At 47.1% G+C, this 14,612-nt stretch overlaps 1 protein-coding gene and 1 pseudogene across 8 annotated transcripts in view; one reads left to right on the top strand and one right to left on the bottom strand.

The window, feature by feature from the left end:
• RPH3AL (rabphilin 3A like (without C2 domains)) overlaps positions 1–14,612 on the top strand; it is a 158,448-nt gene that overhangs the window by 92,832 nt on the left and 51,004 nt on the right. For 6 of the 8 annotated variants that reach the window (XM_053567774.1, XM_053567775.1, XM_053567773.1 and 3 more), the window contains exon 5: positions 2,402–2,488. The exons of the other annotated variants lie outside the window; for them this stretch is intronic. In XM_053567774.1, coding sequence (XP_053423749.1) covers positions 2,402–2,488 — 87 coding nt within the window. The remainder of the gene's footprint in view (positions 1–2,401; positions 2,489–14,612) is intronic. 8 annotated transcript variants of the gene reach the window in all.
• LOC128569589 (40S ribosomal protein S3a-like) lies at positions 11,458–12,638 on the bottom strand (annotated as a pseudogene).

Below are 14,612 nucleotides of genomic sequence, written 5' to 3'. Positions count from 1 at the left end.
GTGAGGTGAGCTGTCCTTAAGCCCCGCGAGTGTGTAAAGAGTGCAGGAGGAAAAAAAAGCTCGCCTCTCTGAGCGGCCACACTCATCCACACGTGTACAGATGGGAGAGTGGGGAACAGCAGGGACGACAGCCAGCTGGCTTCAGCGCTTCCCCGCTTTCTCCTTTATACAGGGAGGAGAGGCCCACACCGTGGGCTTATGAGGGACCCTGTCCTAGAGGTAGAAGGATTGGGGGTGGGATGTGGGGAAGGGAGAGTCTCCAGACCAACTTAGGAATCCAGGGGGACAGGCTGGAGAGACTCAGCCCAGCCTGGCAAAGATCCCAGACCCAAGATTGGCACAGAAGTGGCCAAGTCCCCCTTCCCCAGCCCTTTTCAAAGGCCAATGAAAGCTTGGAGCCCAGCAGTGAGCGACATTGACAAAGAGCCCGAGCCTGGGACCTTGAGGAGAATTGAGAAGGGCCCTCTGTCATGGTTGGGACCTGGGATGGGCTTTCTTCCCACCCCAGAGAGATGGGAGCTTGGAGTGGATTACATTTCATGTGGAGAAATAAAGTGACATTTCTCATACCTGAGCGTTGCGAGGTAGCAAATCCGCCCCCAGTGTATCATATCTTCCCTTCCCTGCAAGCTGGCTCCCTCCCCTGCTGCAGCGCTGAGCTCAGCCACCCGATCAGGCCAATGACAGCATGCTTTGGGGAGCCAAGTTGGTGACATTTTCCTCTCCATGGAGAGGTGTGCTCCTTGCTCAGTTGGCAGCCTGCAGAAAAGGCCAAGCAGCAGATCCAGCCTTCCCTCTGAGGGGGACTAGAGAGCACCCCCACCCTCAGGGGGACCGGGTGGTTTCCACGTGGCAGAAAGATTGATTAGCGGTACAACAGTCCTCCGAGGAGGAGCTGGAGGCTATCGCTGAATCATACTCTGCCTGAGTTAGCCCAGAGCCAGCCCCAGCCCAGCAGATCCACCTCTGCCGCCCAGCGTGTTTCTTTTGGCCTTTCCCACCTCTGCCTGTCGCTGTGCAGTTAGGGAAGCAAGCTAAGCACAGTCCTGCGACGTTTTGGTGGAGGACAGGCTGCGTGGTGATGCTGGTTCCCTGAGATGATGCTTTAATACTGCATTTTTACTCTGCTCTTTCTATGTTTAGGTTTATTTAGATACATAGCGCCCCCATTGTGTTACAGTTGCCTATAGTATTCAGCACTGGTAACGTGCTATACAGGACCAACAGGCTAGGCCACACAGTCTGGGCATGTAGCAGACTGTCCCACCTAGGTCTGTGTACGCACTCCGTGATGTTCACACAATGCCAGAATTACCTAACCACGAGTTTCTCAGAACATATCCTCATTGTTAAGTGACATACGACAGACTGTATTTATTATTTACTTATTTATTTTTGGAGACAGAGTCTCACTCTGTCGCCCTCTGTAGAGTGCTGTGGTGTCATAGCTCACAGCAACCTCAAACTCTTGGTCTTGAACAATCCTCTCGCCTCAGTCTCCTGAGTAGCTGGGACTACCTGCTACCATGCACAGCTAGTTTTTCTGTTTTCAGTAGAGACTAGGTCTTGCTCTCTTTGCTCAGGCTGGTCTTGAATTCCTCTCAGAGTGCCAGGATTACGGGCGCGAGCTACTGCGCCTGGCCAACAGACTGTATTTAGAAGTCACAAGTTTAAACAACTCTGAAGAAGGAAAAACACTGTAAAATCCAGGGTCTGGCTATTTCTTTGTCCAGAGAACAATGATGGACTAGAGTAATGCTAGAGTCTGACCTGAGTCCAGTACGTACTTGCTGTGTGAATTTGGGCAAAGTCTCAAACTCCTCCAAGTCCCAGAATCATCATCTGCAAAATGCACCTAAGACTTGCACGTACCAGGATCGTTAAACGGGGCACTGCACAAAGTAGGTGCTCAAGAAGTCTCTAGCGTCCGTAACCTCCTGCCAGGCACATAGGTGAGAAAACAAACAGACATATGTTTTCTTCATAGAATAACAGTGTTTCCTGCCCACACCCCAGGGAGCACCACAGCCTGCTGTGTAAAGGCCACTTCACATTCTGTTGTGTTTGCCTGGACCTTCCCATGGTGTTGGGCACTTGGTTGTTTCTAGTTTTTTGCTGTTGAAAATGATGTAGCTGTGAATATCAGCAAGCTTATTTGTTAACTGTGGAGGGAATCTTTATCGTAGAAATCCATGGATGGGGGACATCCATGGTACCCAAAACCAGCTAAGGATTTTTCAGACTGTCTGTGCCTTTGGGGTGGTGTATCCTTCCAGCCTTCCAGCCTAAACCAAGAGCCCCCTTGGAAGATAGCAAAGTGTCACTTGGTTAGAGTTGCCCCAGCCCCTTAGCTGAGAGGAAGTGGCTGAAGTATTCATGACCCATGTCCTCTCTTTTGTAGAAAGTCTGCACCAAATGTGGGATCGAGGCCTGCCCTGGCCAGAAGCGGCCCCTGTGGTTGTGTAAAATCTGCAGCGAGCAGAGAGAGGTAGGGTGTCCAGGGCAGTGGGGCTGGGTGGGCTGGGGCTGCACACTCCCATACGGGGAATGGATGGTTGGCTGCTGGGAGGGGTTCTCCAGAGGTCAAGAAGGAACTGCCCAGGGTGTCAGAGGAAGAGCATGCCGGTGAGGGGAGCATCTGCTGGCTTGCTCATTTGCCCTGTGCACAAGTGGCCGTGGGCTCTGGCTCTATACCTGGGGGCCCCGTGGTTTCAGGGGACAGCCCCTCATACAGTGAGCATGTGTGCATATGGCATGTGGCAGGGAATTATTGTACTGATAGTAGCAGCCACCTCAGGTTGATCATCTGTGCAGCTGGCACTGTGCTGAGTCCTCTAGGTGTACTGATCCATTTCATCCTTGCACTACCGCATAGATGGGTGCTATTCTTAGCCCCTTTTCCTGGTGGGGAAATGGAGACACAAGAGGTTGAGCAACTCTTATGAGTGGAGGAGCTGAAAATCCAGAGCAGCCATGGTCTGCTGTGAGGGTGCCACACACCGCCCCCCGCCCCCCGCATCCCCTCTGGGGCCAAGGTTCTGTAGTTCAGGTTCTAGCCCTATTTTAGGGAAGGAAGTTAAGACTCAGCAAGGGCTCTGGGACAGTAGCAGCTGGGAGTGGCAAGGGGATGGCTAGAACCGCATCTCCTGACCCAAGCCCAAGGCTTTCCTCACTGCATCAGGGTTGGGGTGGAGCTTAAACTGACAGGCTGTGCCTGGCAGCTGCTGGGAAGAGCGGGGAGGCAGTCTGGGGGCCCAAGGAACCCTGGGCAGGGGAGCGTGCATTTGGTTTCCCAGATACAGGTTTGTTTGCTTATTTTTTAATCTTGCTTGGCCCTTGATATGTGATTTTAATTGAGGCTCCATAAAACATCTTCAGTTCTGGGAAGTTTGCAGCCATAATAATATCCTTGAACGTTGTTGCCCTGCCATTCGTTTTCTCCTTTCATACACTGTAGAGCCTTCCAACCATCCTACACAGCTCCTAACTTCTCTTTCTCATTTGTTTGTTTCTTCATCTTTCTCTGATACTTTCTGGGTGAATTCTTCAGTTTTGCTTCCCAAGTCACTCAGGTGGGACCATCTCCCCCCTGTTGGTTTTGCTGGTTGTCTTTCGTAGGGTTGGTTTTCTTCAGATGCTTTAGAATTTCAGTTTGTGAACTCATCTTGAGTGGGAGTCCATGTCTCCCTCTTTCCCGCCCAGCTCTCCTTGCCTGGTGGTTTTGAGTCTGCCTCCACCTAGGTTGTACATCCTTAGTGCTGAGTGGGGTGCCTGGGTTCATGGTGAGGTGCTTGTCCATGGGAATACTGGGATTATTCCCAGAGCCAGTCATTCCGGCCCTGACATCCTAGCCAGGCCCCACTGTGTGTGCTGCAGCCAGCTTCCTTTCCTCTGACCTCACTTTCTTCTACGTGTATATGCTCTTGGGTAGGACCCTGCTTTTTTCAGCTTCTTTTCCCAGGTGGGAAACTTATTAGCCCCATACTAGTGACTCTGCTCTGGCCCCCTGTCCCAAGGGACACTTTTAGTCCCCATGCCCTGGAGGACCAGTCTCCCAGAGGCATCCATCTGCTTCTGGACCTAGAGCTCAGTAGACTGTGCCTTCTTTAGCCCCTCAAAGTAGTAAATATTTTGAGTTTATGATCAATTGAGACATATATCTTTTTTTTTTGCAATAGAATGTTTATTACAGCGTTTATATTATGAGACATATCTTGTTTTACAGTACATGCAAGCTTACTCATTATTGCTTTTAAAATATTTTCATTTATTATTGCTGTGGCTTGTGGACAGGGAAGGCAGTGGTCAGGGGCATACTATCTCACCTGAAAGTCCCTAATTCCTCATCCCCAAATGGAGATGATAATACCCACCCCATGAAGTTGCTGTGAGAATTCAGCAAGAATATTAAAGTATATGAGATGGCACAGAGTAGATTCTCCATAAATATTAGAGGTGTCCCTTCTTCCCCAGCCGAAAGTTCCCCCCTTTGAACTTGAAGTCCTTTTTGGCCGGGGCTGGGTTTGAACCTGCCACCTCTGGCATATGGGACCAGCGCCCTACTCCTTGAGCCACAGGCGCCACCCTGAACTTGAAGTCCTTTCACTCTTCAAGGGATCCCTTTTAGGATGCAGGTATCAGCTCATGCCTGTAATCCTATCACTTTGGGAGGCTGAGGCAGGAGGATTGCCAGAAGCTAGGAGTTTCAGACCAGCCTAGGCAACAAAATGAGACCCCATCTCTACAAAAAAAAAAAAAAAATTAATTAGCCAAGTGTGATGGCACCCATGTATAGTCCCAGCTACTTAGGAGGCTGAGGCAGGAGGATCGCTTAAGCCCAGGAGTTTGAGGCTGCAGTGAGCTACGATGATGCCACTGTACTCTAGCCTGGGCACCCAAGTGAGACCCTGACTCAAAATAAATAAATAAATAAATAAATGTGATACAGATCACTTTAAGAGAGGAACTTTCTTAAAACATTATCTTCTGGGGATGTACCCTCGCAAAGTAAAATGATGGTCACAGCTGAGCTATGGGAGGACAGAGATGAAGGAGCTAAGGAATAAAAGGTGGATAGGATGAAAGATGAATTCAGCACACTTTAGTCTCTGCCCCGTCCAGCCTCACAGTGAGTTACGCTCACACTGCTTAGTAGTCCTGAGCCACCAGACATGGGGAGGGCCTCCCACCAGCCTGCCCTAATCTCTCGAGCGCTCCAATAGCTAGAGAAGGCCGAAATAGCTTAGAATAAATTTTCTTATCTTTCCTAAGGCAAAGAATATGAGGTTGTGCATTATGCTATCACTTTGTCCTTGAATTTTTAGAGGCTGATAAAACTCAGGAGCATCAAGAATGTTCTCTCTTATTGGCAGGGGGAGAGAGGGCAATTGACGGGATCTCACCTCATGTGCACAATATGAGGGTGTTCAGCACGCCCCCTGGGTGAAGGGCTTAACTACAACTTGAACTTTACCTTAGAGTTGAAAACAATGTAATTGAAACATTTGTACCCTCATATTTTTTTGGGTGGTGGTGGGGGACAGAGTCCCACCCTGTCGCCCTGGGCAGAGTGCCGTGGCATCATCATAGCTCACAGCAACCTCAAACTCCTGGGTTCAAGTGATCCTCTTATCTCAACCTCCTGAGTAGCTGGGACTACAGGCACCCCCCCTACCATGCCCACCTATTTTTAGAGACGGGGTCTGGCTCTTGCTCAGGCTGGTCTTGAATTCCCCGAGTTCAAGCAATCCACCTGCCTCGTCCTCCCAGAGTGTTAGGATTATAGACGTGAGCCACCACGCCCGGCCTGTACTCTCATTAATTTGAAATTAAAACAAACAAAAAGAATGTTTCCTCTTGCAGCACCAGGCATATAGTAGACATTTAGTAGGCACAGGTGGGTTTGTGACCGTGCACATGGTTTATGGGTCTGGATACCTGTGGGTACCAAACCCACATGCTGCATTTTGGGTCTGCTTTGCGGTGCGAGAAGGCCAGGGTAACTGGTTTCCTAATGCATTTTTTCCTTATACAACTATCTAATCATAATGAAGAGAGCTAAATAAAAGGACACTTGAGATGTCAGATTTTAAGCTGGTTCTGAGTCTGTGATAAAAATTTGGAGTTCTGTCCCACAGCAAAAACCAAATCCTAATGGAAGAACTTGGATTTTCTGATGGAAACTCTTATCCCACTCTGCCCAAGCATTTTTATCTTCCTTTCCTTTCGGTGCCTCGCTTTCATTATCTCTGACTGTAATTGTAAGTATTTTTTTCTGAAGTGAGTCTGCTGCTGGTTAAAGGGTCCGGGGACTGTCAGTGTGGCATTGCTGAGTGTTTCCTGCACTTTGCCAGCATGAGCCTGGGCCCCTCTGCCCTGAGGAGCTTGTAGGCTAATGCATTTATTCATTGAGGGCGGCATTTGGCACATGTTTACTGAGCATCTTCTATGTACCAGGCAAATGAGCTCTTCTAGTGGGAGAGGGAGACAGACACAGGAAATTCTGCGGCGTCACAGATGGCGATAAAGTGCTCAGGGCAGAGGGGAGAAGGGGTGCTGGGAACAGTGGGGTAGTTGCTCCTTTATATGGGGGTCAGGGAGGGGCTCACTGATAAAATGACTGTGTAGCAGAGATCTTAAACACGCTTTTGGTTCTGTGGAGGAAAGGCATGCCAGGTAGGGGTACAGTGAGTGCAAAGGCCCTGAGGCAGGTGTGTGCCTGGGAGATGTGAGGCACAGCATGGAGACCAGTATGTCTAGAACCAAGACCGGGTTGGGAAGAGGCAGACAGGGATGTGGTGGGAGGTCCTGGAGGCCATTGTAAGGACTTCGGCTTTTATACTTAGTGAAATGGGGGCGCCTTTGCAGGGTCTTGAGTTGAGCAGAGACAAGATCTGACCTCTACCCTTTTAAAGGATACAGTGCTGTATTAGGAATAAATTGTAGACTGAACTATCAGAGCCAGGAGCATGGAGTTTTGTTTTCCATATTTCATATTGCCCAGCTAAGTTCTTATCTGTCGTTACTGTCACAAGTTTTCATTTTTTGGCTCCGCATGATAGCACATGTCTGTAGTCCTAGCACTTTGGAGGAGGCTGAGGCAGGAAGTTTGCTTGAGGTCAGGAGTTCAAGACCAATGAGACCTTGTATCTAAAAAAAAGAAAGAGAAAAGAAAGAATTTCATTTTTAAAAAATATTATAAACATTTTACTCCTTTTGATTATAAAATCGATGTGGATGATAAAAGGACATTTACAATGTATAGGAAAGTGTTAAAGAGGGCGGTGCCTATGACTCAAAGGAGTGGGGCACCGGCCCCATATGCTGGAGGTGGCGAGTTCAAACCCAGCCCCGGCCAAAAACTATAAAAAAAAAGAAAAGAAAAGTGTAAAGAAATATATACACCCCAAAAGGCCATACCCAGAGACAACCACTGTTAACATTTTGTTTAGTGGGCGGCGCCTGTGGCTCAGTCGGTAGGGCGCCGGCCCCATATACCGAGGGTGGCGGGTTCAAACCTGGCCCCGGCCAAACTGCAACCAAAAAATAGCCGGGCATTGTGGCGGGTGCCTGTAGTCCCAGCTACTCGGGAGGCTGAGGCAAGAGAATCACTTACGCCCAGGAGTTGGAGGTTGCTGTGAGCTGTGTGAGGCCACGGCACTCTACCGAGGGCCATAAAGTGAGACTCTGTCTCTACAAAAAAAAAAAAACATTTTGTTTGGTATATTTACTTTTTTTTTTTGAGACAGATTCTTACTCTGTCACCCTGGGTAGAGTGCCGTGGCATCACTGCTCACAACAACCTGAAACGCTTGGGCTCAAGTGATTCTCCTGCCTCAGCCTCCAAATAGCTAGGACTACAGGTGCCCTCCATAGCACCCAGCTACTTTTTTTATTTTTAGTAGAGATGAGGTCTGGCTCTTGCTCAGGCTGGTCTCGAACTCCTGAGCTCAAGCAATCCACCCACCTCAGCCTCCCATAGTGCTAGGATTATAGGCATGAGCCACTACACCCAGACTGGTATATTTACTTCTAATATTTTTTTCTGTATCTTTCTTCTTTCTCTTTTTTTGTTTTTTTTTTTAGAGACAGAGTCTTACTTTGTCGCCCATGATAGAGTGCCATGGCATCACAGCTCATAGCAACCTCCAGCTCTTGGGTTTAGGCAATTCTCTTGCCTCAGCCTCCCGAGTAGCTGGGACCACAGGCACCCGCCACAATGCCTGCTATTTTTTGTTGCAGTTTAACTGGGGCCAGGTTCAAACCCGCCACCCTCGGTATATGGGGCCAGTACCCTACTCACTGAGCCACAGGCGCTGCTCCATCTTTTTTCAACTTATGTTTTAAAATTAACTTTGCATCATACATATTTCCCAATGTAATCAAGAACTCTGTAAACATTCTCAATGCTATTCTGTCATATAGATATTCTCCTAATTTAGGACATCTGAATTGTTTCCTTTTTTTCTTTAATAATAACTGTGCATAGCTCTTTGTCAACATTTTAGATTATGTCCTTAAGATAGATTCCTAGGAGGAAAAAATAAACATCAGTGTTTATTTTCTTATAGACCCTTGAGTTACTATTTTTATTTATCTCCTAATTAGCTGGTATATAATTTTATGGAATTTTTGAAAAGAGCACTTAGATGGTAGATTTTCTGAGTCTGTTGCTATCTGACAGCTTTGCCTTCATACAAAAAAGACAACTTGATTGTTAATACTATTGATCATAATGTTTCCCACGTAAAATTCTGTGGATTTTACCCCTTTTATCTGCCAACCACAGGAAAAAAAGAACCACCATTAAAGAGAGTAGGCAAAGGGGGCGGCGCCTGTGGGTCAAAAGAGTAGGGCGCCAGCCCCATATGCTGGAAGTGGCGGGTTCAAACCCAGCCCCAGCCAAAAACTGCAAAAAAAAAAAAAAGAGAGAGAGAGAGCAGGCAAAGGTAATATCTGGGAGATGTGGTACCCAGGGAATGAGATGCTAGTGAAACTGTGAAAGATAACTTATTTATAAATAAGTGTTAAAAATATTAATTAAAAGATACAAGGAATAAAAGCCAAATTGAACAAATAGGATTTTTATAAAAAGGACAAGCAAATTTGAAAAGGAATGAAAAGAGCCATTTTTATTTCTAAAAATGAAAGATATTACTAATGAATTTTAAAACTCAGTCCTATTCCCCCATAAGTAGGACTCTTTATTTGTCATTGACTGCCAGGTGAGGCAGCTCACAATTGTAATCCTAGCAGTCTAGGGTGGTGCACATAGCTCAGTGGGAGGGTGCCAGCTACATACATGGAGGCTGACAGGTTCTTTTTTTTTTTTTTTTTTTCTATGTAGAGACAGAGTCTCAGTTTATGGCCCTCGGTAGAGTGTCGTGGCCTCACACAGCTCACAGCAACCTCCAACTCCTGGGCTTAAGCGATTCTCTTGCCTCAGCCTCCCAAGTAGCTGGGACTACAGGCGCCCGGCTATTTTTTGGCTGACAGGTTCTATGCCGGCTGGGGCCAGCTAAAAACAACAATGATAACTGCAATAACAACAGCAACATAAAGAATAGTCAGGCATTGTGGCAGGTGCCTGTAGTCCCAGCTACTCGGGAGGCTGAGGCAAGAAAATTGCTTAATCCCAAGAGTTTGATGTGAGCTGTGATGCCATAGCACTCTACCCAGACTCTGTCTCAAAAAAAAAAGAAAAAAGGGGGAAAAAATCCTAGCAGTCTGAGAGGCCAAGGCGGGTGAATAGCTTGAGCTCAGTTGTTCTAGATCAGCCCGAACAAGAGTGAGTCCCCTGTCTCTACTAAAAAATAGGAAAACTCGCCAGGCATTGTGGTGGGCACCTGTACTCTCAGCTACTTGGGAGGCTGAGGCAAGAGGATTGTTTCATCCCAGGAGCTTGAGGTTGCTGTGAGCTGTGATGCTAGAACACTCTACCCAGAGTGACAGAATGAGACTGTCTCAAAAATTTAAAAAAAAAAGCAACCTCAGTCGAACTATACTTGAGTCATTCCTTAGATCAATTGACCTTGTCATTCCCATTCACAGATGATTCCTTACCATTTGTTTCTAATTGAGTTTATTTTTGATTCCTGGTTGGTGCTCTCAACTGTTTTATCCCTGATTTTCTCTGCACCCATATAATGTTCTGGTGAGCACAAAAGCTGCCGTGTTTTCCTAATTAGCTGCTTGCCTTTTTAGACTAGCTGCTTATATAAGTGTTCCATTTTCCAACTCTATACACTCCCTGTCCATTCTATCCCCTCTGTGAACTGGCACATTCTTTATTCACTTGCCTGGTTTCCTTGCTGATGAATTAATAAACCCTGACTGACTTGTGTTCAAGGTTTTTGTTTTCTTTTTTTTTTTTTGTAGAGACAGAGTCTCACTTTATGGCCCTCGGTAGAGCGCCGTGGCCTCACACAGCTCACAGCAACCTCCAACTCCTGGGCTTAAGCGATTCTCTTGCCTCAGCCTCCCGAGTAGCTGGGACTACAGGCACCCGCCACAATGCCCGGCTATTTTTTGGTTGCAGTTTGGCCGGGGCCGGGTTTGAACCCGTCACCCTCGGTATATGGGGCCGGCGCCTTACTGACTGAGCCACAGGCGCCGCCCCAAGGTTTTTGTTTTCTTACACAGAGTCTTACTCTGTTGCCCCAGGCTAGGATGCCAGGGCATCATAGCTCACAGCAACCTCAAAATCCTGGGCTCAAGCGATTCTCCTTCCTCAGCCTCACAAGAAGCGCCCACCACCACACCTAGCTAGTTTTCCAATTTTTAGTAGAGAACAGGGTCTTGCTCTTGCTCAGGCTGATCTCAAACTCCTGAGCTCAAGCAATCCTTGGCCTCCCAGAGTGTTAGGATTACAGGTGTGAGCCACCACGCTGGCCTGTGTTCAAGATTTAAAGAAACAACAATGGGAATGGAACAGCCTTATAGATGTGTGCTCTAAACAGCATGCCAGGCTCATGTGAAGAGCCCCCGGGTCAGTTCCAAGGATGCAGCATAGAATGACAAGTGGTTGAAGCCGTGGAGTCAGGGCAGGATGAGAAGATCTCGTGCAGAACACGAAGTCGTCTGAGAACCAAACCACAGATGCGGGGGAAAGTCTGAAGCCAGAGTTATACACTTTTATTTTCCTTTAAACAACTTGTTGGATGTTTTTTGCATTTGGAAATTAAAAATTTTATCTGGATATTCTCAGGTCATTGCCACCGATTTTTGTCAAGAACAAACATACCTAGATCTTTGCATCAGGAAAGCTTTGCTGTTATGTTGCTTATCGCTTTGACCGCAACTATCGTGGTTTCCTCTCGGGAACACTTATTAGCTCAAAGGTTGCATTTCTGTTCTGTCTTCTGTATTCATCATCTTTATACAAGACATTTCCTTTTTTTTCCTCCACAAATAGGACTCTTTATCCGTCATTATTAAAAGTCTGAATTTGTCTGAATTTTAAACAGATTGTTGGACTGGTGGTTCATATCTATCAGCTCATTCAATTTTAGCACCTGTCATGCCCCAGTGGCTTTTCCAGAACTACGACCTTCACCATGAAGCTCCTTGAGTTTTCCCAGTTCAAATTTGGGCTTCTTCAGCAGTTTTACTTTTCTAACGAAGACATCATGGAGAGGATAAATAGATTGGCAAGGCTTTTCCGATGCTGTCTGGAATCAATATGTTGACTACTTCTTCCAAGTCACTTGTCTGCCCTCCTTGGTCGTGATTTCCATCATCATCTGCTGGATTTGGCGAACCTGTTAGCGCTGTGCGTAAGAGGTCTTCCGTATCTGATTGTTGCGTTTTTTTAGTAAAACCAACACAGAACAGACGAAACAAATAACCATCGGTAGTCCTGACATCAACATGAGCTTCCATCATAGTCTGCCATTTTTTTTTTTTTTTTGGCCGGGTCTGGGTTTGAACCTGCCACCTCCAGCGTATGGGACCGGCGCCCTACTCCTTGAGCCACAGGCGCCGCCCTAGTCTGCCACTTTTTTAACCATGGAACACATTATGTCATGGGTAAGATTCAGTCTGTGGAAATTAGGAAGATTTTGCCCTGAACATCTTCAATAATCAGTTTGAATTTTCTAAATGCAACTTCATCATTCTGCAGATCAGCAAGACTCATTTCAAACACATGGCCCTTCAGGCCACCGGATGCAATTTTGGTACCTTGAATCCTAGTGACTAGTGTTTTTCCAAGATTTCGTTTTTTCTTTTTCTTTTTTTTTTTTGAGACAGAGTCGCATTTTGTCACTCTTAGTAGAGTGCTATGGTGTCATAGCTCACAGCAACCTCTAACTCTTGGGCTCAAGTGATTCTCTTGCCTCACTTTCCTGAGTAGCTGGGACTACAGGCACCCACCACAGCGCCTGGCTATTTTCTGAGACAGGGTCTCTCTCTTGCTGAGGCTGGTCTGAAACTCGTGAGCTCAGGCGATCCGCCCACCTCAGCCTCTCAAAGTGCTGGGATTACAAGTGTAAGCCACCGTGCCTGGCCCCAATATTTCTTCTGTTGAACATAGCAGGCGCCTTCACATCATACCAGTCTTTCTTAGAAAATGGACCAACTATTTTCTTCTTGGCTCTCTTTCTGCCATTCTTCATAAAACGCTCGTTGCCAGCCTCCATGGTGCTGCTCAGAGAGCCAAAAGGGCCTATGAGGTATTTTTACCCCCATTAGTTTTCCCCCTCCATTCTGGAAAATCTTAAAGCTTTTCTTCTCCATCGCTGATTGGGGGAGGGAGAGATCTGACTTAGTTGGTTCCCTGAGTTTTGCCTTGGTGCATTTGCGTGTACAGACAGCCTAGAGGGGAAAGAGTCTTCAAAAGCCTTGGCATGCCGTTTAAAGAACCATAATAAAACCAATACCCACAAAGCACCATCAAAGCCAGGAAATAGATCATTACTACAGCACAAAAGTCTTCATGCCTAGTTCTGCCTGTGTTTGAATGCGACATAAATAAGGTGTGTATTTTGCTGTGGTTTCTTTTCTTATTCAACACTGTGATTTTGAAATTGGCCCGTGTCGATGCACGTAGCTGCATTTGTTCCCATTCCTGCTGTCTAAATCCTCTTCTATTCAATCCGCCCCCCGCTTGTCCGTTCTACAACTGATCGCTTTGGTCATTCTCTATGATGAATAATTTTGCTATTAAACATTCGTGTCTCCTTGGGATTTATACATGAGAGTTTCTCATGGTTTTACCCCTAAAGGAGTTTCCACTGGGTCGTAGGGCGTGCCCATCTTCAACTGTACAGGGTAATTCCCAGTCATTTTCCAAAGTGCTCACGCCACGGGAGGCTCCCAGGAGCACAGGTGAGAGTGTCCACTGTCTGCACGGTCATCTTGCCTGCCGCATACCAGTTCTGGTTCTTCCCTTTTCTCTTTGGCTTTCCCGCAGGGCTCCATCATTTTCCTCGTTTTGCCTGTTTTCTTCTTTTGGCTTTGGGTTTTACAGAAGGCCAGTCTTCATCTTTCTAAGACACCAAACAATCGTCTGATTTTTTTCCTGAACCCTGGCTTGCCACATTCACATGTACTAAGTGCCCTAGAGATGTTCCCCCCCTTATCAGGGTCTTCAGGATAATATATGCCCCCTAATCACCTCTACAGAGTCTCCCCACCCCTAATTTTTCCTCCCGTTTGTCCACCTTCACATGCAGAGAGCTCTGCGGACCCCCGGGTTGCTCCAGAGGCCCTCCGACAGCCCTTTTCCTTTGTCTGGGATTTTACCTGTGATCTCTGCTCCACAGCAGAGGTGCCTTTGACTACCCTGTGACCTGGCCTCGAGGGCCATTGCAACCTGGGAGGACATGAAAGACTACAGTTCAGGGTTGTGTCTCCTCAGCTCTCCACACCTCTCTCCCACTGAGTTTTGGTTAAAGAATTATACCTTCCCAGATGCAGCTCATGTTGACAGCCTGGCTGTATTCTAGAATTTCTGTCTCCCAGGGATGAACACAGAGTTGGAGGAGGGAGGATGGCCACTGCCTTGCCAGGAAGGCTGCCCAGGTGGCTCCAGACTTTGCTCCAACCCCTGCCAGGCTTTCAACCCTGTTCACTCGCCTGTGGCGGAGGGGAGCCCAGCTGTGGACTGATAGGTGCCCCCAGGGCTGGGGTTTTGCACTTTCTTTTTTCACAGGCCTCATAGGCATGTAAGTTGGGGTTGGACAGGATTACACGGAGGGTTCTAAATACATCACCAAGCAAAGCGGAAATTCATGGCATTTATTGTTTAGCCATTAATCCTAACAATTAAAAACAAAAAAGGAACAGAGTGATTCACTCAAACTTATACTGTTATCGTGGCAAAGTTAATTGGACTCTAAATTCCCCGGGATTCTAGACACCCTTCCTCCCGCCTCTCAAATGAACCTTGGGCACAAGAAGGCTGCTCTGAGGGTGCAGGCATCATCTGAAGGGGATGGGCTGGAAAGGGATGAAGGCCAATTTCTAAGTAATTAAAAGCTGATTAATACAATTAGAGCGTTCTCTGTTCAGCCTTTGCTTTTGCATCCCCAATTTCACAGCATCCTGATTCTAACCCAGCAGAGGCCGAGCTGCAGCCAACATTGACCGAGTCTGCTGCAGTGTTTTACATA

Source organism: Nycticebus coucang, chromosome 18 (genome assembly GCF_027406575.1).
Source record: "Nycticebus coucang isolate mNycCou1 chromosome 18, mNycCou1.pri, whole genome shotgun sequence".
NCBI classification, from domain to species: domain Eukaryota; kingdom Metazoa; phylum Chordata; class Mammalia; order Primates; family Lorisidae; genus Nycticebus; species Nycticebus coucang.
Note: the sequence above shows the minus strand (reverse complement) of the source record. Positions and strands in the feature narration are given on the sequence as shown.